The sequence below is a fragment of the Antechinus flavipes genome, chromosome 5 (genome assembly GCF_016432865.1).
Source record: "Antechinus flavipes isolate AdamAnt ecotype Samford, QLD, Australia chromosome 5, AdamAnt_v2, whole genome shotgun sequence".
NCBI classification, from domain to species: domain Eukaryota; kingdom Metazoa; phylum Chordata; class Mammalia; order Dasyuromorphia; family Dasyuridae; genus Antechinus; species Antechinus flavipes.
In genome coordinates, this window is record NC_067402.1 from 183,065,107 (window position 1) to 183,090,079 (window position 24,973).

The 24,973-nt window shown below is 34.0% G+C and overlaps 1 protein-coding gene across 1 annotated transcript in view; it reads left to right on the plus strand.

Moving 5' to 3' along the window:
• SLC15A5 (solute carrier family 15 member 5) overlaps positions 1-24,973 on the plus strand; it is a 221,551-nt gene that overhangs the window by 193,005 nt on the left and 3,573 nt on the right. The window contains exon 9 of the mRNA XM_051962427.1: positions 18,148-18,256. Coding sequence (XP_051818387.1) covers positions 18,148-18,256 — 109 coding nt within the window. The remainder of the gene's footprint in view (positions 1-18,147; positions 18,257-24,973) is intronic.

Here is a 24,973-nt window from a genome sequence, read left to right on the forward strand (position 1 = left end):
TTTCTTATTCCCTTATAAAGTCATTAACTTCTATTTGGTCCATTTTAATTTTTAAAGAATTTAATCCTTGGATAATGTTTTGTAACTCTTGGGCCAAGCTATTAATTTTCCAATTATTTCTTATATAGTTCTTATTTTTTCAAATGCTTTCCCCTAGTGCTCTCATTTCATTTATTAAAAAAAAAAAAAAAAAAAAAAAAAAAAAAAACCATTTTAAACTCTTTTTTTTTTTTTTTTTGCTCTGCATCTCTTCCAGGAATTCTGGCCTGCAGAGAGCAATGCATTTCAGAGAGATTCTGTATCAGGCTGAGAAAAGGTTCCAGATCCAGGAAATATGGGTCCAATTTAATATGGGTCCTTATACAGAGTAGAAGACATCTTATAATTCTGAGTAGCAAATCCAGAATTGACAGAGGAGGTGATCTATGTCTACAGGTGATGCTCCAAGGGAAAAGAACTATCCCAATACCAAGACTGAACAAGGAGTAAATTCAGAAGCAAGCAGTGTCTGTGTGGTTTGGACTTAAGGGTTTCAGTTCCAACCTCTAGCCCAATCTGAACATGGGCTTGAATGTTTTTTCTCTAAAACTTTGCTTGTGGATATTTTTGACTCAATCTCTTTTTCTAGGTTTCCTTCCTGAGCAGTGCCACAACAGCTTTTCATAATGGGATTCTTGTTTAATGGGTTCTCATTCTTCTAGAATGAGCTACTTAGCTTACTTTCTGTCTTCAGATTTTATATTAAAACTGCCCACTTCTGAAGGAATAGCATAAGCTGATCTTGCTGCTGCTTTCTTGAGGAAGCAAGTATTGAGTTATTCCAGGAGCTCAAGGGCAAGGCAAGCTCAAAATCTGTGAGCTATCAGTACTTTTAGTGTGATCTGATTCAAAACAAAATCTTATTTCTACTTTTCTGGTCTGAGCTCAGAAAGCACTTGACCTAGATCTGTGTCTATAAGCTTCAGCTAGAATCTGAAATGCTCTTGCTGGTTCAGAGTGACAGATCTGCAAACTTTTCTTCCATCTAGGATTCTTGCCCTATATTCCACTGTAGTGTTCAGATTGGGCTAGAGGTTGGAACTGAAACCCTCAAGTCCAAACCACACAGACACTGCTTGCTTCTGAATTTACTCCTTGTCCAGTCTTGGTACTGGGATAGTTCTTTTCCCTTGGAGCATCACCTGTAGACATAGATCACCTCCTCTGTCAATTCTGGATTTGCTACTCAGAACTATAAGATGTCCTCTACTCTGTATAAGATTGGACCCATCTTTCCTGGATCTGGAACCTTTTCTCAGCCTGATACAGAGTCTCTCTGAAATGCATTGTTCTCTGCAGCCATTTATGCTAGATCATTATACCCAGTATCCATAGACCTCTCTGTCTATCTTCCTATACAACCCAGGCAAAAAAATATTCATTGTGATTTTTTTTTGGTATGTGTATTTCCCAATCAGGGGCCAATCCTGTATGTTTTCTAGAATGGTTTGAAAAGATTATGGGATCTTAAGTGTATTTCATCCTGCTGCTCCATGATTTTGATTCCTGAGAAATGTAAATTAAAACTATTTGGAGATTCTGCTTTACCATAAGAATGGCAAAAAATATAAAAAAGAAAAATGACAATTTTTGGAAAAAACTATGAAAGGACTCTTACATTAATGTTTGTTAGAGCTGTGAATTGGTCCAATGAGTCTGAAAAGAAATTTGGAACAATGTATCAAAAGTTACTATAGAGTACCACTACTAGGCTTATACACCAAAGAGTTCAGTGAAAAAGGGAATGGTCCTGTACATTTGGCTATCATTATAACAGACATTTTGTTGTAGCCAAGAGCTGGAAATAAAGGGGTATATATCAACTGGGAGATGCCTGATGAAATTATGGTATATGAATGTAAAGAAATGTCATTGTATCATAAGAAATAATGAAAGGGATTCAGAAAACTGAAAAAAGTCTTTTTAGAATTAATAAAGAATAAAGTAAGTAGACCTAGGAGAACAATTTATATGACTGCAATTAAAAAAATAATAATTCAAACTATAATCTATTCATGACCAATTTTCACTGCAAAGGGTTGATGATAAATCATACTTTTTCATTCCATTAAGAGACATGGTAAACAGCAGGATGAATACAGAGAGGACTGGCGAGACTTACATGAACTGATGCTAAGTGAAATGAGCAGAAGCAGGAGATCATTATATACCTCAACAATGATACTGTTTGAGGATATATTCTAATGGAAGTGGATCTCTTCGATAAAGAGAGCTAATTCAGTCTCAATTGATCAAGGATGGACAGAAGCAACTACACCCAAAGAAAGAACACTGGGAAATGAATACAAACTGCTTGCATTTTTGTTTTTCTTCCCAGATTATTCATACCTTCTGAATCCAATTCTCCCTGTGCAACAAGAGAACTGTTCAGTTCTGCACACATATATTGTATCTAGGATATACTGTAACCTATTTAACATGTAAAGGACTGCTTGCCATCTGAGGGAGGGGGTAGAGGAAGGGAGGGGAAAAATCAGAACAGAAGTGAGTGCAAGGGATAATGTCATAAAAAATTACCCTGGCATGGGTTCTGTCAATAAAAAGTTATTTAAAAAAAAAGAGAGAGAGATGGTAAAGTAAAAGTATAGAATGATATATACTTTTTCAGACACTTTCAATAAGTACATTTATTTTTGGCTGCTTATACTTATTTGTTAGTGGAAAACTTTTTTTAAAGAGGAGAGAACTAGCTGGCACATGAGAAGATAATGATAATGAAAAAAATAAATAGAGAAACTGGAAAATATTGATAGTTTCAATCATTCTGGAAAGCAATTTGGGACTCTTCCCCAAAGTTACTAAGTTATAGAATACTTCTACTAGACTTTTACTCAAAGAAATCAAAAAAAGAAGAAAAGGATCTACATAAACAATTATATTTGTAGTTGCACTTTTTGTGACTTTAGAAACTGGATCTGTGATTTTACTAATATAAGGAACTCCCAGATGAGGAAATTCCCTCTACCAATGTAGGTCAAAGTCTTTTCAATAATTTAAACAATTTTCTAAACTAGTTCGTAATATTTTGGGCTTCAGGACCCCTTTATAATCTTAAAAATTATTGAAGACAATAAGACACTTTTGTTAATGTAGGTTATATCTATCTATACTTACCAGGTTAGAAAAAAAGTCATTTTTAAATATTTAATTTATCTTAATTATCTATTGCATGTCAACATAAGTAACATTTTATGAAAAATATATTTTCTAAACAAAAAAAGTAAACCGAGTAGCTTTGTTTAAAATTTTTTTTGCAGATTTTTTTAATGTCTGGTTCAACATAAGAAAATTGGATTCTCAGATATATTTCTACATTTAGGCTATTTGCCATGTTGCTTGGGTTGAAATATATAAATAAAATTTAGTCTCATGCAAATATGTAATTAAAAAATTAGAAAGGTTAATAACTCTCTTCTCCCACACTAAGCTTAGTGAAAAGAAAATTTGGACTTTCTCAAATCAATGCCCTAGGAATATCTTCAGAACAATAACAACTGAGGGCAATGTCTTCATCAAAACCTAAAAATATGCTGACTATGATGAACAAAGATAAATTTAAGGCTCTATGAAGAACCCAGCAGAAAATCAAAGCATCCCAAAGAGGAACATCTTGAGGTCTTCAACCAAAGGAGCTATGAATTATTTTTTTGCCACTTATGCTTTCTAATCTTGAGTCCACTTTTCCCTGGATTTTAAGAGTAGGTAACAGATTTTTGAGAAATATTTTGTTTTAATTGATCTTTCTCTACTACTTTAGTAGAATACCCCTTTCTAGAAGCTCATTAAATGTGACTGATTAATTGATATCAACTGTTGATCACTGGAAGAACACATTGGCAGTCGTCAAAACCATTTTTTGCTGGCTAAGAAATATAGTAATTGGTCAATGAAATAGGTTAGGTTCATAAATCAAGGACTATAGCAATCTAATGTTTGACAGATGCAGACCCCAACTTCTGAAATAAGAACTCACTATTTGACAAAAAATAGCTGGGAAAATTGGAAATTAGTATGGCAGAAACTAGGCATTGACCCACACCTTACACTCTATACCAATAAAAAGTCAAAATAGTTCAGAAAAGGTTTATATGATTTAGAGATAAGGAGTGATACTATAAGTAAATTAGAAGAACAAAGGATAGTTTACTATGAGATCTGAGAAGGAAAGAATTTGTCTTCAAAGGAATTAGAGTACATTATGGAATGAAAATGGATAATTTTGCTTATATCAAATTAAAAGTTTTTGTACAGACAAAAAAAAGTTTTTGTACAAAGATTAGAAGGGAAGCAGAAAAATAAAAAAAAATTTACATCTAAGGGTTCTGATAAAGGCCTCATTTCTAAAATATATAGAGAATTGACTCAAATTTATAAGAATACAGGCCATTCTCCAATTGACAAATGGCCAAGGATATGAACAGATAATTTTAAGATGAAGAAATTAAAACCATTTTTAGTCATGTGAAAAAATGCTCTAACTCACTATTGATCAGTGAAATGCAAATTAAGACACTTTTAGACATCACTATATAACTCTCAGATTGGCTAAAATGACAGGAAAAGATAATGATGAATGTTAGTGGGGATGTGAGAAAACTGAGTCTCTGATACATTGTTGATGGAGTTGTGAACTGATCCAACCATTCTGGAGATCAATTTGGAACTATGCTCAAAGGGCTGTGCATACCTTTTGATCCAGCAGTGTTTCTACTGGGCCTGTTTCCCAAAGAAATCATAAGAAAGAGAAAAGGACCCACATGTGCAAAAAAGTGTTTGTGGCAGCCCTTTTTATAGTGGCAAGGAACTGGAAACTGAGTGGATGCTCATCAGTTGAAGAATGGCTGAATAAATTAGGGTATATGAATGTTATGGAATATTAGTCTACAAGAAATGATGAATAAGACAATTTCAGAGAGGCCTGGAGAGATTTACATGAACTGATGCTAAGAGAAGTGAGTAGAACCAAGAGAACATCGTACATGGCAACAACAAGACTATATTATGATCAGATCTGATGGATGTGGCTCTTTTCAATAGTAAGGTGATTCAGGCCACTTCCAATAATCTTGTGATAGAGAGATCCATCTATACCCAGAGAGGACTGTGAGGACTGAGTATGGATCACAACATAGTATTTCCACTTTCTATTGTTTGCTTCCATTTTGTTTTCTTTTTCATTCTTTCCTTTTTTGTCAGATTTTTCTTGTATAGCATGATAATTGTGGAAATGTGTATAGAAGAATTGTTCATGTTTAACATATGTTGTATTAATTGCCATCTAGGGAAGGTCGTTGGGGGAAGGGAGGAAGAAAAAAAACTGCAACACAAAGTTTTGCAAGGGTGAATGTCAAAAACTGTGCATGTGTTTTTAAAAATAAAAAGTTTTACATTAAAAAAGAAAAAGAACACATTGGCAGAGGTTCATAAGCTATATCATGAGTAAAACAACATCCTTCTCCTTAAGGATATTCTGAGATGCTGAAGGGAGATATAGCAGACATACTTTAGCCAGTTGGAATTGGGAGAGTAATGCTAGAAAAGGTGCTATATTTTTTAAAGAAAGAAAAAAGTGTCAGAGAATCATTAAATAAATAAACAGAAGAACCAGAAGGAAGTTCATAAGAGTAACATAAACAAGCTGGTTTGAACTACCATGTTAAATTTGAATTATATATACACACACACACATATACACATATACCCCAAGCTGTATGTGGTGGGAAAAGAAAACCAAACTGTATATAACAGAAGTTCAAAATCTTCACTTACAATCCAATTTTCTTTGTTTTTCTTTGTATAATGTTTATATTTGCTGTTTTCTCAGTTCATAACATAAAAGAAATTTTTTTTTAATTTAACTATATAATGCCCAAGGCATTTTCCAACTCTAAGTTTTGTGGTTCCAGAATTAAGACAAGACCATGATTGCCTTTGAGCTGAAGAAGGATCATGTGTCCTCTTTTGGAAGGCTACTCAGAGACCATTTAGTATAACTTACTATTTAACAGCTGCAGAAACTGAAGTCTGGAAATACTAAGTGATCTTAATTATTATCAAGGTCTCCTAGGTGATAAGAATCCAAGAAAGATTATGAACCAAGTTTTTTGATTCCAAAGCAATTATTCTTTCCACAGACCCAGTCAGCAGGAATGAAGAGGGAGTCTGGTAGGAATCATAACCCCAAAAGCTGGGAGATCTGCATTTGAGTTTTACTTCTTCCACTACTTCATAATTAGTTCATCTCACTGGGGCTCAGCTATGTAAATGGGAAAAGAAAAAATATCCCTCTCTATGCCATTTACTAGGAATTAAATAGAAAAGTATAATAATGAAGCAGTTTTTGTCTTCAATCAGTTTATATTCTATTCATTACACATGCAGGTAAATTCAAAACATTTATGAATTATGAAGTCACTAGTATCAGTGGGCCTCATTCCTTCTCTAAATGTTTATCTTGAGAATCTATTCATTGTCCCATATGTTTTCAATTTTAGAATCTTAAGTACTCGGACTTAAATATTTTTATAGACTTTATAATCCAATAAAATGTTAGTATACTTCTATACATTTATTAATTATCTTTGATCATCTGCCGTGAACTCTATTTTGTTGTTGTTGAGTCATGTCCAATTCTTTATGATCCCGTGTGGGGTTTTCTTAGCAAAGATACTGGAGTCCTTAGCAATTTCTTTCTCCACTTCATTTTACAGATGAAGAAACTGAGGTGAAATAGCATTAGGTGACTTGCCCAAGGTCACACAGCTAATATCTGAAGCCAAATTTGAATTCAGATGCTCCTAACTCTAGGCTCAACACTCTATCTACTGCACCACCTAACTGCCTTTCCTTTAATTATCTATTGTACTTAAATTCTGATAAAACAAAAAGTAAACTAGATTTAGAGTCAAAAGACCTGGGCTCTTCCAGGATTTGTTGCAAGATCATTGAAACTGGCCTGAATCATCTCATTGTTAGAGAGAATTATGTCCATCAGAATTGATCATCATATAATCTTGCTGTTACGGTGTACAATGATCTCCTAATCCTGCTCATTTCACTCAGCATAGTTTATGTAAATCTCTCTAAGCTCTCTGAATGAGCAGAACCAGGAGAACATTGTACACGACAACAGCAAGATTATAAGATCAATTCTGATGGACATGGCTCTTCCCAACAATGAAATGATTCAAGCCCGTCCCAGTGATCTTGCAATGGAGAGAGACATCTACACTTAGAGAGAGGACTATGAGAACTGAGTCTGGATCACAACATAGTATTTTCACTTCTTTTGTTGTTGTTTGCTTGAATTTTATTTTCTTTCTCATTTTTCTTTCTTTTTGATCTGATTTTTCTTGGCAGTAAGATAATTATATAAATATGAATGCCTATATTTGATTTACATATATTTCCCCCATGTTTAACATATATTGGATCACTTACCACAACATGAAGTTTTGCAAGGGTCATTTTTTTTCTTTATTAAGGCTTTTTATTTTTCAAAACATATGTGGGGACAATTCTTCAACATTAGCCCTTGTGAAATCTTGTGTTCCAATTTTCCTCCCCTTTCCCCCAAGGCTTCTCTAGATGGCAAGTGGTCCAATACATGTTAAATTTGGTAGAAATATATGTTAAATTCAATATATGCATACTTATTTATATAATTATCATTCTACACACAAAAAAAAATCAAATCAAACCAGTAAAAAAAAAGAGAGAAGCAAAATAAAATGCAAGTATACAACAATAAAAAGAGTAAAAATGCTATGTTGTGAACCACATTCAGTTCCCACAGTCTTCTCACTATGTTTAGATGGCTCTCTTCATCACTGAACAATTGGAACTGGTTTGAATCATCTCATTGTTGAAGAAAGCCATATCCATCAGAATTGATCATTGTATAGTCTTGTTCTTGCCATGTATGATCTCCTGGATCTGCTCATTTCACTTAGCATCAGTTCATGTAAGTCTCTCCAGGCCTCTCTGAAATCATCCTGCTGGTTGTTTCTTATAGAACAATAATATTTCATAACATTCATATACCATAGTTTATTTAGCCATTCTCCAATTGATGGGCATCCATTCAGTTTCCAGTTTTGCTGTCACTACAAAAAGGGCTGCCACAAATATTTTTGCATATGTGGTCCCTTTCCCTCTTTTAAGATCTTTTTGGGATATAAGTCCCATAGAAACACTACTGCAACAAAGGGTATGCACAATTTGATAACTTTTTGAGCATAGTTCCAAATTGCTTTCCAGACTGGCTGGATCAATTCAAGGTTCAACCAACAATGCATCAGTGTCCCAGTTTTTCCACATCCCCTCCCACATTCATCATTATCTTTTCCTGTCATCTTAGATAATCTGAGAGGTGTGCAAGTGATGACTCAGAGTTGTTTTAATTTGCATTTCTCTGATCAATAGTGATTTAGAGCACCTTTTCATATGATTAGAAATGGTTTTAATTTCTTCCTCTGAAAAGTGTCTGTTCATATTCTTTGATGCTCCTTATTTTCAACCAGTCTCTAGAAACATTAGCTGAAAAATTGCACATGTGAATTGTAATGGTAAAAGCTTATATGCTACTAAAATAAAGTTATAGCACCTATGAGTCGTCAGCCAACAATGTTAAATGGTATATTTTATAGCTCATTCTGGTAAAATGCTAAATAGTAGACAGATAACCCATTAGATTGGGCTGAGGCAGATCTGACTTAAAAGATTCATGTTAGGCAATGGTGGAGATACAAAGCTTATTTTCTGTTTGTACAAAATATTAACAACATAGGAAGTATGTTACATTTTGATCTTTCTGCGTGCATATTCTCTGTCCACTTCTAATCCAATCACAATCACTTTTTAAATCCCCAACTGTGGGAAGCCAAGTTTCTAGCCACGAGGTGACTCATTGAATTATTTTAATAGATATTTGAGATCATGAATTTTATTGCTGGCTCTTTTTCTTTATTTTGTATCCTCTGAAGTTCTGTGTGTCTTTAACAGTCATACTTGACTATAACACCAATGTTGGCAGGATTGGCTAATACACTGGATGACAGAATTAGAAATCAGAAGGCTCTGGACAGCATAAAACATTGCAGTAAACTTAATAGAATGAAATTTTAAAGAGATAAAAGTAAATTTTTATTCTTGGGACATTGAGAGGAAATATTCTAATTGGCTGTGAAAGCAGAAAAACTGATGACTGGGGAATTATTGAACCAGAATTGCATGTACATAAAAAAGGATGGCTTTACACTCAGTTTAGAATTCCCTGAAGTTCAAGTCAAGTACTAATTTTTATCCCAATCACAAATTTCACTGAAGGTCCCTATCATCTCCATGCAGGAAACAACTATCTCCTTGTTGGTAAGAAATAATACCAGGATAGACTTTTTTGAAAAGATGAAATTATCATTAAGACATGGCCAGAAATTATTAGTTATTCTGTCTCTAAGAAAGGGAATTCTAGAAGATGTCAGGATAATTAGATTCTTCTGTCACATCATAATAACATCTCATACTTAATGGAAAGGATTTTAAGGTTTGCTATGCACTTTTCATATATAAAATCTCATACTGTCCTCAGCACAATCTTGTCAAATAGACATTACTCTGATTTTCATTTTCATGAGAAAATTAATACTCAAAGGGCCTAAGTCTAAAGTCACACAACTAACAAATATATGAATCTAGATATGAACTCAGGTCCATTTGGACTACAAGTCTCTCACTGTCTTCACTATGCTACAATTCCAACTTGGGTTTTGTTTCTGAACTGCCAATCTATGTGTTTTTTTTCCTATTCAAGCTATTTTTAGTACAATCTTGTTGAAAATGGCTTTTTTAAGATTAATATTCATACAAATTGCTTTTACCATGCCTCAGTTCACTTTGGTTCTTAGATTTTTATACATAAGTACTATATAACCTCTTAATAAACAATGTTATTCTGACCACCTTTCTTTCTCATGCTTTTTGAATAACACATACCTATCCAGAAATATATAGCAATCTTAGATGGCATCCCACCAAGTGTCAAGTGATCAAATTGGCCTCTTTTTGTTGATCTTCAGGTTTTATGTTGCTGATACTCTATCCATTTTTATAGAGTAATTTGAGATCGTGAGTTTTATTGAGAGCTCCTTTACTAAATTTTGTATCCCCTAAAGTTCTGGATATTGTTAATTGTCAAAAATGGCCTGTTAATCAAACTTTATAGTAATAGCAATGTTGGCAAGGATAGCTAACATACTGCATGACAGTGTTGGAAATATTGACAACCTAAAACATTGGATTGAATCTAATACAACAGAATTTTAAGAAGATAAATGTAAATTTTATTCTTGGTTTAAGCAATCAGTTTCATAAGAACAGAATGAGGAGACATGCTAGATAGCAATTTGAAAAGACTTGAGGAGGTTTTATGAATTGTGAATTTGTTATGAGTCAATAGTGAGATGCTGCACTTAAGAAAGCTAATGTAGTCTCTGAATTTGAAGAAGCATATTGTTCAAGACCAGGCAAATAGGTGGTTGGCTCACTATACTCAGTCTTGGCCAAAATCATGTCTGGTGTATAATTTTAAGTTTGGGGGAATCTTATTTTAGGAAGAACTGAGAAAAACTGAAAAATAAAGGTGAATAATCAAGATAGTGGAGAATATCATGAGTTCCTTCCATATGATGACCAGTTGACAGAATTGAGCATGTTTAGAATGGGAATGAATTTTATTAGTTGGTGGGTGAGGAATGGAAGGGATAGTGATTAGGTTTACTATTCTTTACACTACAGCAGAATTTAAAGAGATTAAGTTACAAAGCATGTGGTAGACAGGGATTGTTTTTCAGCTACAGGTGGCACCAGATGTTCTCAGTGGTTCTTTTTCACTCTGAAATGTGATGTGCAATTCTATTTCCTACATTGTCAGTTCTATGATATCTAACTTAGCAAAGGTACACAGGTAGTTTTCCTATCTGCCTTCATAAAGATTATTTGAGCATAGAAAAAACATTGGCTTCAAGACATTGAATTGAGCAAATCACTACAAACTTCTCACTGTTCTCTACAATTTCTGGAAGAAATAGCCTTAGTCATTGGTTGATTTTTCCAATATGTCACAAATAAAAGTGATACTGTTCTCCCTACACACACACACACACACACACACACACACACACACAAATTCTCTATGATTCAAGCAGATTATGCTAAAATCAAATGCCTAGATTTTGAATAAAACTAAAATATATATTAAGTCTACTGAATATCAACCATTCAACTAAACACTAAAACATTCCATCAATAATATAAATTTTAAGAATTTATATTGTTTTCATATAGATATAGAAACTTACTCAAAAATTCTGATGTTACTGTAAACAAAATTGCTAAGAAGGTACTACCTAAACTGGGTTGCTTGGTGGTGTAATAAATAGAGTGCTAAATTTAGAGTTAGGAAGATCTGAGTTCAAATCTAACCTGACACAGTTACTACTTGCATAATCCTGGACAAGAATAATCTTTCTATGCTTCAGTTCCTATTCTGAAAAAAGGGAGTTACTAGCATTTCTTCCCTCCTTCCCCCATAGTTATTGTGAGGATAAAAATTAAATACAGTGGTATCTTGGTACTCATTGTTAATTGATTCCAGAAGGCAAAATAAGTGGTAAAAATGAAGAGTACCAAATGAATTTTTCCCAGAAGGAGTGCATCTCTAGATTTCAGTCAAACCATTCCTCCCCACTCAATTCTCCAAAGGGACAAGTGGGGCTTCCAGCGAGGAGATACAAGCCAGGACAGCTAGATTTCTCCCTTCTTGATCCAACTAACTTTCTGAGAGGAATTATAACCTTTATAAACTCCCAATATCCCACATTGCTCAAACTTTCTTAAGAGGATGTGAAGAGATCCTGGATGTGGAGGCAATAGCTGTGTTCTAGGGCCTTCTGCAGCTCAGGGTTCTGACTAAGGATTGTCAGGAGTCCTTAGTCCTTTGCCTATGATGCCGGCTCCATGTGAGCTCCTCCTGCTGCTTCTTTTCCTTCTGCTGAGCATGCAGACCATTCCATGCTCCTTTCTTACTGTTTGGGGAGCTGAGACTATATGCCACAGGCATATCATTCTGCAGAACATCAATGTGAACAACCTCACCATATGGGCTCCAAACTGACAGTCCTGCAGACCACCACCTTGCTGGGTACCCACCATCAAGGGCAATAGAAGCAGTGGGTTGCAGAGAGAGACTGAGCAACCTAACATCCCTACTGCTCAACCAAGACAAGAACCAACAGTGACTAGTGCCAAGCAAGTGTCAGGTGCTGAGGCATATTTTTTCCTTTGTTGAAATGCCTTAAATTCCAAATTCAACAAGTTTCAAAATAGCATGCCAAGGCACCACTTAATATTTTTGAAGTTCTTTGCAAAGTTTAAAATACTATATAAATGCTATTACTATTATTATATCCTCATCCAAAAGTTTGCTAAATTAAGGAAATCATGTTCATTTTGCTAACTTAAATAAAATAACAGAATAAAATAGCAAAAAATTATTAACATTTCTTTGAATCTGATACATGGATTTATTTATGGTTGCAATAATGTGATGTGTTAAATTTTTTTCATAGTAAATCACAATATAGTTGCCTCAAAATTAAACAACAGAGAATACAATTCAAAATCAGAATCAGCATCCACAATTATTGCTGACTTTTTCATGTATTCATTGTATGTCAATTATTTGTTTAACAGGCATCATAATTACTATGTCTTTTAAGAATAAATTTAAAAAACAAACATGGGAAAACTGAAAAAGCTGGTAGAAAATAAAATTTTGGAATTTGTTTATTGCTAACCAACATCATGTAAATGAAAGGTATTGCAAAGAAAGAAGTAGAAGAAGAAGATGATGATGATGATGATGAAGGAAGAAGAAAGAAGAAAGAAGGAGGAGAAGAAGTTGATGATGATGATGAAAAAGAAGAAGAAACAAGAACCTGTAAAAATAATCATTGAAAAATTCACTCATCTCCTCTTGAAAGAGACACCAAAATGAAAACTCCAAGAAATATTTGTAGACAAATTCCTGAATTATCAGTCAAGGAGAAAATATTGCAGCCACCCAGAAAGAAACAATTCAAATACCAAGAAACCACAGTCAGGATTACATTGGATTTCATAGATTCTCCCTTAAAAAGTAAGAGGGTTTTGACCAGGATTTCCAGAAGGTAAAGAACCTGGATTACAACCAAAAAATAACTACCCCAACAAAACTTTCATGGGAAAAATTGGAAATTCAATGAAATAGAAAATTTTCAAACTTTCCTGATGAAAAGATAGCGCTAAACAGAAAATTCTATCTTCAGATACAAGGTTCAAGAGAAATGTAAAAAGGTAAAGGGGGGGGGGGGAACCTGTGTTATTTAATAAGATTAAATTGTTTATATCCCTACATGGAAGTGTAACTCTTGACAACTGTGTAATGGGCTGAGGCTTGAGTTGATGCACTGAGGTCCCAAGCACATGAGGCTGAATAGTAATTGGACCATACTCTATTAATATATGAACTTGGAGAAAGAATGGCCCCCGGCCACTCTTTGTGCAAGTCCTGATGTGTTGTATAGGAAATGACGATTCTGGGGGGTGGAGGCAGGGGAGTGGAAAAGGAAGGGGAGGAGAGCTCAGACCTCTCTCTCTGCTAGCTGTTTGTTTCTCTTCTTCTTTTTGCTGAGGCAGTTGGGGTTAAGTGACTTGCCCATAGTCATACAACCAGGAATTGTTAAGTGTCTGAGGCTGGATTTGAACTCAGGTCCTCTTGACTTCAAGGATGGTGCCCTATCCACTAAGCCATCTCCTCCCCTTCCTTTCTCACTTCCCTGCCTCCACCCACCAGAATTGTCATTTCCTATACAACACATCAGGACTTGCACAAAGAGTGGGTGGGGGCCCTTCTTTCTCCAAGCTCATATATTAATAGAGTATGGTCCAATTACTATTCAGCCTCATGTGCTTGGGACCTCAGTGCATCAACTCAAGCCTCAGCCCATTACACAACTGTATCTCTATTAAATCAGTTAGAAGGAGACAAAAGATGACTGATGTAAAGATATTAAAAATTTAAAGGCTGAAAAAAAGGGATTGTAATGGAAAGAAGAGGAAAGGTGGAGGCAGAATAGGGTAAATTACATCAGATGAAGAAACTCAACAGACCTATTATAGCAAAGGGGAAAAAATGAGGGGGTGAGCACTGATTGAATTTTACTCTCATTAGATGTGGCTCAAAGAGGGAATAACATGCATATTCAGTTGGGTACAGAAATTTGTCTTACCTTTAGGGAAGTAGCATAGAAAAGGGGGAAAAAAAGTGGAGGTTGATAGAAGAGAAAGTAAATTGAAGGATGTAGGGATCATAAGCAAAACACTGGTGAGAAAGGACAGGGTAAAAAAAAAAGAGAAAATTATAAATAGGGAAAAATAAGATGGAGAGAAATACAAAGTTAATAATCATAATGTGATTAGAATGTGAATAGGATGAACTCTCCACAAAACTAGAAAAATGGATTAAAACCAGAATTTACAGTGCATTATTTACAAAAATAAAAATAAAGAACATTTAAAGCAAAGAGCTATACTCAAATTAAAGGTAAAAGGCTGACACAGAATATATTTTGCTTTAACTGAAGTAAAAGCAAGAGTAATAATTCTGACTTCAGCTCTGGCAAAAACAAGAATTGATATAATCAAAAGAGATAAGGAAGGAAACTACTCTTTATAAAAGGCACTATAGACAATGAAGTGATATCAATACTAAACATTTATGCACTAAGTGATATAGCATCCAAATTTTTAGAGAAGTTAAATGAGTTAAAGAAAGAAATAGACAGTAAAATTATGCTAGTGAGGGATATCTCAACATCCCCTTCTCAGAATTAGATGAATCTAATCATAAAATAAACAAGAAAGAAGTTAAGGAGGTAAATAGGATTTTAGAAGAGTAAGGTATGATAAACCTCTGCAAAAAATTGAATGGGGATAGAAAGAAGCCTACCATTTTCTCAATGGTACATGGCATCTATACAAAAAGTGACTACATATTAGGCCATAAACCTTACCATCAAATGGAGAAAGGCAGAAATATTCAATGCATCCTTTTTCAGATTATGTTGTAATGAAAATTACATGCAATAAAGAATCATAGAAAAATAGACTAAAAACTATGGAAATAAATAACATAATCCTAAAGAGTAAGTGGATCAAACAGCAAATAATAGAAACAATAATTTTATCCAAGAGAATGACAGTAAAGAGACAATACACTGAAACTCATGGGATGCAATCAAAGTAATTTTTAGGAGAAATTTCATATTTCTAAATGTCTATGGGAATAAAATAGAGAAAGAAGAGACCAATGAATCAGGTATACAACTAAAAAAGCTAAAGAAAGAACAAATTTAAAATCCTCAATTAAATACCAAATTATTGGTATTTATCAATACCAAATACCAAATTATTTCTGAAAATCAAAGGAGAAATTAATAAAAATTAAAAGAAAATTATTGAACTAATAAATAAAACTAAGAATTGGCTTCATGAAAAAAATAAAGTAGACAAGCTTTGGGTTAAGTTAAATTTAAAAAAAAAAAGAAAGAAAGAAAGCAGAAAACCAAATTACCAGTATTAAAAATGAAAAGAGTAAATTCGCCATCAAGGAAGAGGAAAATAAAGCAATAATTTGGAGTTTTTCTGCCCAACTAAATGCCAAGAAATCTGACAATCTAGATAAATTGTTTAAATCAACAGAAGAAGAAGTAAAATACTTAACTCCACTTTAGAAAAGAAATTGAACAAGTCATCAATGAACCCCTAAGGGAAAAAAAAATCTCAGACAGATAGATTTACAAAGTAAGTTCTTCCAAATATTTAAAGAAAAATTTATTCTACATAACTAGATAAACTATTTGAAAAATAGACAAGAATTCTTTTTATGACAAAATTATGGTGCTAATACCTAAAGCACAAAAAGCCAAAACACAGAAAGAAAATTATAGACCAATTTTCCTAATGAATATTAAAGCAAAAAAGGCTAAATAAAATATTAGCAAAAAGATTACAGCAATTTATTATGAGGATAATACACAAAGATGTGGTAGGATTATTCCAGGAAGTCAGAGCTGGTTCAGTATAAGGAAAACTATTATCTTGATTGACCATAACAATAAGAAAACTAACAAAAATAATATGATTATCTCAAAAGATGAAGAGTGGCACTTTAACAAAATACAGTACACATTCCTCTTAAAAACACTAGCCAGCACAGAAATAAATGAAGTTTCCCTTAAAAAGATAAGCAACATCTAACACCATCAGCAAGCATTATATATAATGAGGATAAGCTAGAAGCATTCCCAGTAAGACCAATGGTGAAAAAAGGATGCCAATTATTACCACTATTATATAACTATAGTACTAGAAAAGTTAGCTTTAGCAATAAGAGAAGGAAAAGAAATTGATGAAATTGGATTAGGTAATGAGGAAATAAAATTGTCACTCTTTGCAAATGATATAATGATATTGTTAGAAACAAGCTGACTCTGAAAGTCAGGTAACAAAGAAATTTTATTGAAAGAGAAAGTCCAAAGAAATTGGACATTTCTGACCAGAACTGGCTCTTATCCTTCTGATGGGAAGAGGGAACTCTAGGTATAGAAGCAGACAAGCTTTATGCTGTTAGTTTGTTACAGTTTCCTCCCCCAAAGAATGAATAAGTCCCTTCCCCTCAAGGTTTCATCATTTATTACATGCTATTTAGACACACATTTCCCCTCCCTTGTAATATATCTTATCTTCTGTTAATGAGGTTTTAATTCTATTCAGGGTGTGTCAGATTATATAATGAGGCTTATTAAGCAAACACAATAAAGAAAAGTTTTTCCCCCAGTCCTTGAACATAGTGAATTTAAACCAGTTTCTAGCCTAGACATCTTTATCAAAAATTTGAAGAAATCAAGCCATTCTCCAATTGATAAATGGTCAAAGGATATGAACAGATAATTTTCAGATGATGAAATTGAAACTGTTACCACTCATATGAAAGAGTATTTCAAATCACTGTTGATCAGAGAAATGCAAATTAAGACAACTCTGAGATACCACTATACACCTGTCAGATTGGCTAAGATGACAGGAAAAAATAATGATGAATGTTGGAGGGGATGCGGGAAAACTGGGACACTGATGCATTGTTGGTGGAGTTGTGAATGAATCCAACCATTCTGGAGAACAATCTGGAATTATGCCCAAAAAGTTATCAAACTGTGCATACCCTTTGATCCAGCAGTGTTACTTCTGGGCTTATATCCCAAAGAAATACTAAAGAAGGGAAAGGGACCTGTATGTGCCAAAATGTTTGTGGCAGCCCTGTTTGTAGTGGCTAGAAACTGGAAATTGAATGGATGCCTATCAATTGGAGAATGGCTGGGTAAATTGTGGTATATGAATGTTATGGAATATTATTGTTCTGTAAGAAATGACCAGCAGGATGAATATAAAGAGTCTTGGAGAGACTTACATGAACTGATGCTAAGTGAAATGAGCAGAACCAGGAGATCATTATACACTTCGACAACGATATTGTATGAGAACATATTTTGATGGAAGTGGATTTCTTTGACAAAGAGACCTAACTCCTTTTCAATTGATAAATGATGGACAGAAGAAGTTACACCCAAAGAAAGAACACTGGGAAATGAATGTAAACTATTTGCATTTTTGTTTTTCTTCCTGGGTTATTTTTATCTTCTGAATCCAATTCCCCAGTGCAACAAGAGAACTGTTCGGTTCTGCAAACATATATTGTATCTAGGATATACTGCAACATATTTAACATATATAGGACTGCTTGCCATCTAGAGGAGGGGGTAGAGGGAAGGAGGGGAAAAATCGGAACAGAAGCGAGTGCAAGGGATAATGTTGTAAAAAAAAATTACTCTAGCATGGGTTCTGTCAATAAAAAGTTATTATAAAATAAAAAATAATTTAAAAAAAGAAACTTCTTTGGAGTTCAATAACAATTATATTTGTCCCATACAGGCAATTGGTTTCCAAATGCATTAAACAAAGGCAATTTAGAAAACTCTTTCTTCTTTTTGGCATCATTAATGTTGTTGAACATCCTAGGATTCTGGAGCATTTCACATAGGTAAGTACCTCATTACCAGTACTAGTTAGTGGTGGTAGGAACAATTTCTTATTCAATAAAATATTGGTCCTGGAAAAATCATTATGCCAACAAGAATTCAATAAGAATTATGGTGAACATATTAGTACAATGTGATATATATTATTCAGAGTGACGAAATGAAATTTAGACTTTTAGGCTTGCATTAATTTTTTCAATGAAATACTGTTTTGCGCATTTCTAAAGATTTTTTAAAAAAACAAATTTTTTTCTCCATTAAATATTGATACTTTTTTTAAAAAAAGTATAGTAATTGACATTAAAAGTAATTATCATTAAATAAATAAATAACCAAGGATCCAACATTGGTTACTCACTTACATTTAAGTGTTTGAAGCATCATTATCCATTTCTGGATCAGCAAAAGCTTAAGGATCATTTAGGCAATAATTTGAGGTTATTATACTGTCTCTTTTATCTCATTTATCCATTCTTACTCCCAAGAATGAGGGCCTGAGCCACTAGGTGAGGTTCACAGAGAAAGCCTAAAGTACTGCTAAAACTACTTCTTGAGGCAAGTAGGGAAGGACAATGATGGGGATAAGTTCAATCTTCTAGTCCCATCCTTTGTGGAGATTGTGGGTAGCCCCACCTTGCTATGTCTATCACAAATCCTGAGTTATGTCAAATCCTAAGCTTAAATTTCCCCTTTAAGCTATCTATGGCCCATAGCATCCTTGCTGAATCCCTTTTAGAGATATAGCCCACAATGGCACTCTACCTTGTAGTGTCTTTCACTTCACCCCTCCCCCATGCCATTTGGTTTCTCTCCTCTCATCCTGCTGTCAAGCTTCATGGTGTCTTTCTCCTTCTTACACTAACTTTTTTAGAGTGTTAAATCCCTCTATGAATTTAGCCTGCCTGTTAAGGACATACTCCAACCTTGTGGAATGTGGAGTATTCCCTTTCTCCTGGTTAATTGTAAGTTCCACTAGGGAATTTGTCTTTTCCATTTTTAATTGTTAAAACCTCTTTGCTAGCTAACTTTATATTCTCCCAACTCTATTTCATATTTATCCTTCTGGGTGTCTAGTGCATCTCTTCATCTTATCTGTAACGTCTTTTAAATAAACTTACCTTTTGCCAAAGAGAATGGCCATTGTGAATTCTTCACATGACTGAATCCCAACATTCAATGCCTGAACCTTAGTCTAATATATCTTCTAAACCATATCACCATCACTCCAACTTACTAATTCAGTGATATTCCCCTATTTATACACATCTAATCAATCTATACTTTATTCTCTTGTTCTCAGTACTATCCCCACCTAAAATCTATCAATCACATCTCAAAATCACACTGCACCATTCACTCAACTCTTTCTTTCTTGCCATCTCTCATTCACCCCCCAAAAAAAACCACTATTTGTTCTTCCAATTCTGATTCTGTATTTTTCTTTTGCTTCTAATTACTTTTCCCTGCCACAGCAATGGGATATGGATTTCTAGATGGGTAGGTATCCTTAGAATTAAAAAATTGCAGTGTTGGAAGAGACTTCAGCAACCATCTAGTATATCCTATAACAAAAAAAGAATTATATCTACAATAGCCTCTATAAGTGATCATCCAGTCTTTGGAGTACTGCACCCACTTTTCAAACAGTCCATTCCTGGTTTGGATAGCTTTAATCATTTGAAATTCTTTTTTATACTCTGAATAAATCTTTCCAACTTCTACTTATTGTTCTTTGTTCTGCCATTTAGGACAAATGGAAAAATTTTCATTTCTCTATCAGGTTCAACTCCTCAAATATTTGAAGACAGCCAGCATATCACCTTTCTCTTCTCCATGCTAAACATCTGTCATTTCTTTAATCAATACTGAAATTGTAGAATCTCAAAAAGTTTTATCATCATAGTTGCCTTTCTTTTCTCTACTTTATCACTGTAATCCCTAAAATGTGGTGTCCAGTACGACACATAGTACTACAGAGATGATCTAATCCAGGGACTGTAGCATTGCATGACTTCTTTATTATAATATATATAATGCTCATATTAATACAGATTCCTATGTATTTATTCTTGGCAGGGGGTATAGAATGAGGGAGAATGCCACATAAAGTTATATACTCATTTTGTTCCAGTCCACCAAAAATCCCCAGATCTTTTTTTTCAAATCAACTGCTATATAACCATGACTTGTATGCTTTTACTTCCAAATGAACTTTTTTTTTTTTTGCTAAGGCAATTGATGTTAAATGACTTGCCCAGGGTCACATAGGCTAGGAAGTGTTAAATGTCCAAGGCCAGATTTGAACTCAGGTCCTCCTGACTTCAGGGCTGGTGCTCGATCCACTGTGCCATCTACCTGCCCGAGAATTTTTCTTAACACAAGTTTAAGACTTACTTTTTATCTCTGCTAAATTTCATTCAATGAAATAAAATCCAATAGTCTAGTCAATCAAGTTCTTGAATCTTGACTTTCATCTAATGTGTGTATTCTTTTTTTATGTTAAACATATGCAATTCTTCTGTACATAATTCCACAATTATCATACTGCACAAGAAAAATCAGATCAAAAAGGAAAAAAAATGAGAAATAAAACAAAAAGCAATAAAAAGTGGAAATACAATGTTGTAATCTGTTGGAATCCTTACTAACTGCTAACTAATTAGAGTTGATCTAATCTTACAAGAAGATGTTTTGGCCAGAACCTGAAACAAGGTACTAAGTAGAACTAATTAAGACAAGGCTTGTGTTCACACCTTTACTCATTGGAGTCCGCAAGTATGCTAGCTTCACAAAGTACACTTTCTAACTTCAAGGGAGTCCACACCTCCCTTAAAGCTCGTTGGGCCAGAGAGCACTATGGGAGAAAACCCATAATCCCATTCTCTCAGAAGAGTCAGATAAAAGGCCAGAGATGAGGGCTCTATGGCAGAATACATTTTTTCCTCTTGGCTGGCTGGTGGCAGACGAAGAGTTTACAGAGGAAGAAGCTACGAGTGGAGAGTTCAGTGGACAACCAGATTCATCTTCATCTCACACCACTGTAGTTGTTGGCTGGGCTCCCCAGAAGGAGACAAGAGAGACATTCCATCTCTGTGTTGGTTGGAGACTGAAGAAAGCAGAGGCAGAGGCTGAAGGACAGAACCTTTGGATTTGGAGATATTCGGAGGGCTCTAAGCCTCTAAGCCCTGTGCTTTGAGAAGAACAAGAACTCCAACATTTGAACTCATAACAGTAATCCACACTCAATCCCCACAGTTCTCTCTGAGTGTAAATGGCTCTCTCCATCACAAGACTATTGGAACTGGCCTGAATCACCTCATTGTTGAAAAGAGCCCCATCCATCAGATTTGATCATAATATAATCTTCTTGTTGCCATGTACAATGTTCTTTTGGTTCTACTCACTTCACTTAGTATCAGTTCATGTAAGTCTCTCCAGGCCTCTCTGAAATTGTCTTATTCATCATTTCTTGTAGACTAATAATATTCCATAACATTCATATACCATAATTTATTCAGCCATTCTTCAACTGATGAGCATCCACTCAGTTTCCAGTTCCTAGAATGTAATGAAGAAACCAAATTATCACTCTTTGCAGGTGACATGATGATATGCTTTGAATCCTAGAGAATCAACTAAAAAACTATTAGAAAAAATTCACAACTTTAGCAAAGTTGCAGGATACAAAATAAACCCACATAAATAATCAGCATTTCTATTAGATGTTACTAACAAAGTCCAGCAGCAAGAGATAGAAAGAGAAATTCCATTTAAAATAACTGTAGATGATATAAACTATTTGGGAGTCTACTTGCAAAGACAAAATTATGAACAACATGAACAAAATCATAAAACACTTTCCACACAAATGAAGTTAGATCTGAACAATTAGAAGAATATCTAGTTACTAGAAATTTGATTTTCTTCTTTCCTTTTACTAATCAAATTAAGTAAAGGTTTATCTAATTTTTTTGGTTCCCCCCCATAAAACCAACTTTTAGTTTTGTTTTTGTTCATAGTTTTCTTACTTTCAATTAATATCCCCTTTTATTTTCAGAATTTCAAATTTGGTATTTATTTAATTGGGGGGTTTTAATTTGTTTATTTTTTCTAACTTTTTTAGTTGGATGTCCAATTCATTGATCTTTTCTTTCTCTCTTTTATACAAGTAAGCAACAACAAATATAAAATTTCCCCTATGGACTGCTTTGGCTGCATCCCATAAATTTTGGTATGTTGTCTCATTATTGTCATTCTCTTGGATGAAATTATCAATTGTGTTTATATGTTGTTTTACCCACTCATTCTTTAGAATTAGATTACTTAATTTCCAATTAATTTTTGGTCTATTTTCCCCTGGTCCCGTATTAATGTAATTTTTATTGCATCATGATCTGAAAAAGATGCATTTACAATTTCTCACCATTCTGCATTTAATTTTGAGGTATTTATACCCTAATACATAATCAATTTTGTGCAGGTTTCATGTACCACCAAGAAAAATGTATATTCCTTTCTGTCCTCATTCAGTTTTCTCCAAAGATCTATCAAAACTAATTTTTTAAAAATTCTATTTATCTCCTTAACTTCTTTCTTATTTATTTTGTGATTCCATTTATCTGGTTCTGATAGAGCAAAGTTGATATCCCCCACTAGTATAGATTTGCTCTCCTAACTTCTCCTCTGGAATTTGGTGCATATATGTTTAGTATTGATATTATTTCATTTATGGCATCCTTTAGTAAACTGTAGTTTCCTTCCTTATCTCTTTTAATTAGATCTATTTTTTTTTTTTTACTTTTCCTTGATCTGAGATCACGATTGCTACCCCTGCTTTTTTTTTTTTTTTACTTCAACTGAAGTATAATAGATTCTGCTCCAATCTTTTACCTTTACTCTATAAGTATCACTCTGCTTTAAATGTGTTTCTTGTAAACATATTGTAGAATTTTGGCTTTTAATCCAATCTGCTATCAGCTTCCATTTTATGGGAAAGTTGATCCCATTCACATTCACAATGACAATTATTAAGTCCATATTTCTCACCATCTTATTTTCCCCAAGTTATACTTTTCTCTTTCCTTTCCCTCTTTCTCTCCTCACCAGTGTTTTATTTCTGGCCACCATCTCCCTCAATAAGCCTTCTCCTTTTACAGTCCCTCCCTTCTTTTTTATCCCTTTCCCCTTCTACTTCTATTCTCTCTTCTATTAGCCTCCCACTTCTCTTTCCCTTTTTCTTCCCCACTTTCCTATAGAGTGAGACAAGTTTCTCTATCAAACTAAATATGTCTTTTTGAGTCAAATCCTATGAGATTAAGGTTCACACAATGCTCATCCCTTTCCCTTCTTTTCCTCAATTGTAATAGATTTTTTTCTCTCTTCATGTGATGTAATTTACCTCATTTTACTTTCCCTTTCCTCTTCTTCCAGCATAATCCTTTTTCCATGCCTAGTTTCTTTTTTATATCATCACAATAAAGTCAAATTACATCTACACGCTATAAGTATACCTCTAACAAAGATACAGTTCTTAAGAATGAAACATATCATCTTCCTTTACAGACATGTAAATTATTTAATCTTTAAAAAAAAAAAACAACATAGTTTTTTTCTTCCCTTTTTACCTTTTCATACTTCTCTTGAATTCTGTATTTGAAGATCAAATTTTCTGTTTAGTTCTGACCTTTTCATAAAAAATAAATGAAATTCCCTTATTTTGTTGAATCCATTTTCCTTCTGCAAGATAATGCTTAATTTTGCTAGATAGTTGATTCTTGCCTGCAGTACAAGTTCCTTTGCTCTCCAGAATATCATATTCCTTCAAGACTTTCAAATGCTTCTAGGTTCTGGGTAATCCTGATTATGGCTCTTCAATATTTGAATTTTTCTTTCTAGCTGCTTGCAATATTTTCTCCTTGAGCTGATAATTCTAAAAATTTACCTATGACATTCCTTGGAGTTTTCATTTTGAGATCTCTTTCAGAAGGTAATCAATTGATTTTTTTCAGTGGCTATTTTAGCCTCAGTACATACTTGATGATTTCTTGACTTTATCTAGACTTTTTTTTTTTTCACCATGGTTTTCAGGTAGTTCAATAATTCTTAGATTATCTCTCCTGGATCTATTTTCCAGGTTAGTTGTTTTTCTGACAAAGTATTTTACATTCTTTTCTATTTGTTTGTTTTCCTTTGGTTTTGTTTGACTGATTTTTGAGTGTAATGACCGCGTATTTAAAATCAGCCAGAGTCAGGAATTCAGGTTAAGGGAAAAATCTTCAATATTTATTAAGGTGAAGAGGTGAATAAAGATTGCGATAGCAATATGGGCAGCTGCGACAGGAAGCCAGCTAACAGAGAGAGATCTGAGCTGAGCTAACTGTTGCAACAACAATCCCAAAAGTCTCTCTTTCCCCTTCCTTTTCCACTCCCCTGCCTCCACCCACCAAAATTGTCATTTCCTATACAACACATCAGGACTTGCACAAAGAGTGGGCGGGGGCCATTCTTTCTCCAAGCTTATATATTAATAAAGTATGGTCCAATTACTATTTAGCCTCATGTGCTTGGGACCTCAGTGCATCAACTCAAGCCTCAGCCCATTACATTTGAGGTCTCATCAAGTCATTCATTTCCGTTTGTTCAGTTATAATTTTTAGTGAATTATTTCCTTCAGTTAACTTTTTTACCTCCTTTTGCATTTGACCAATTGAACTTTTAAA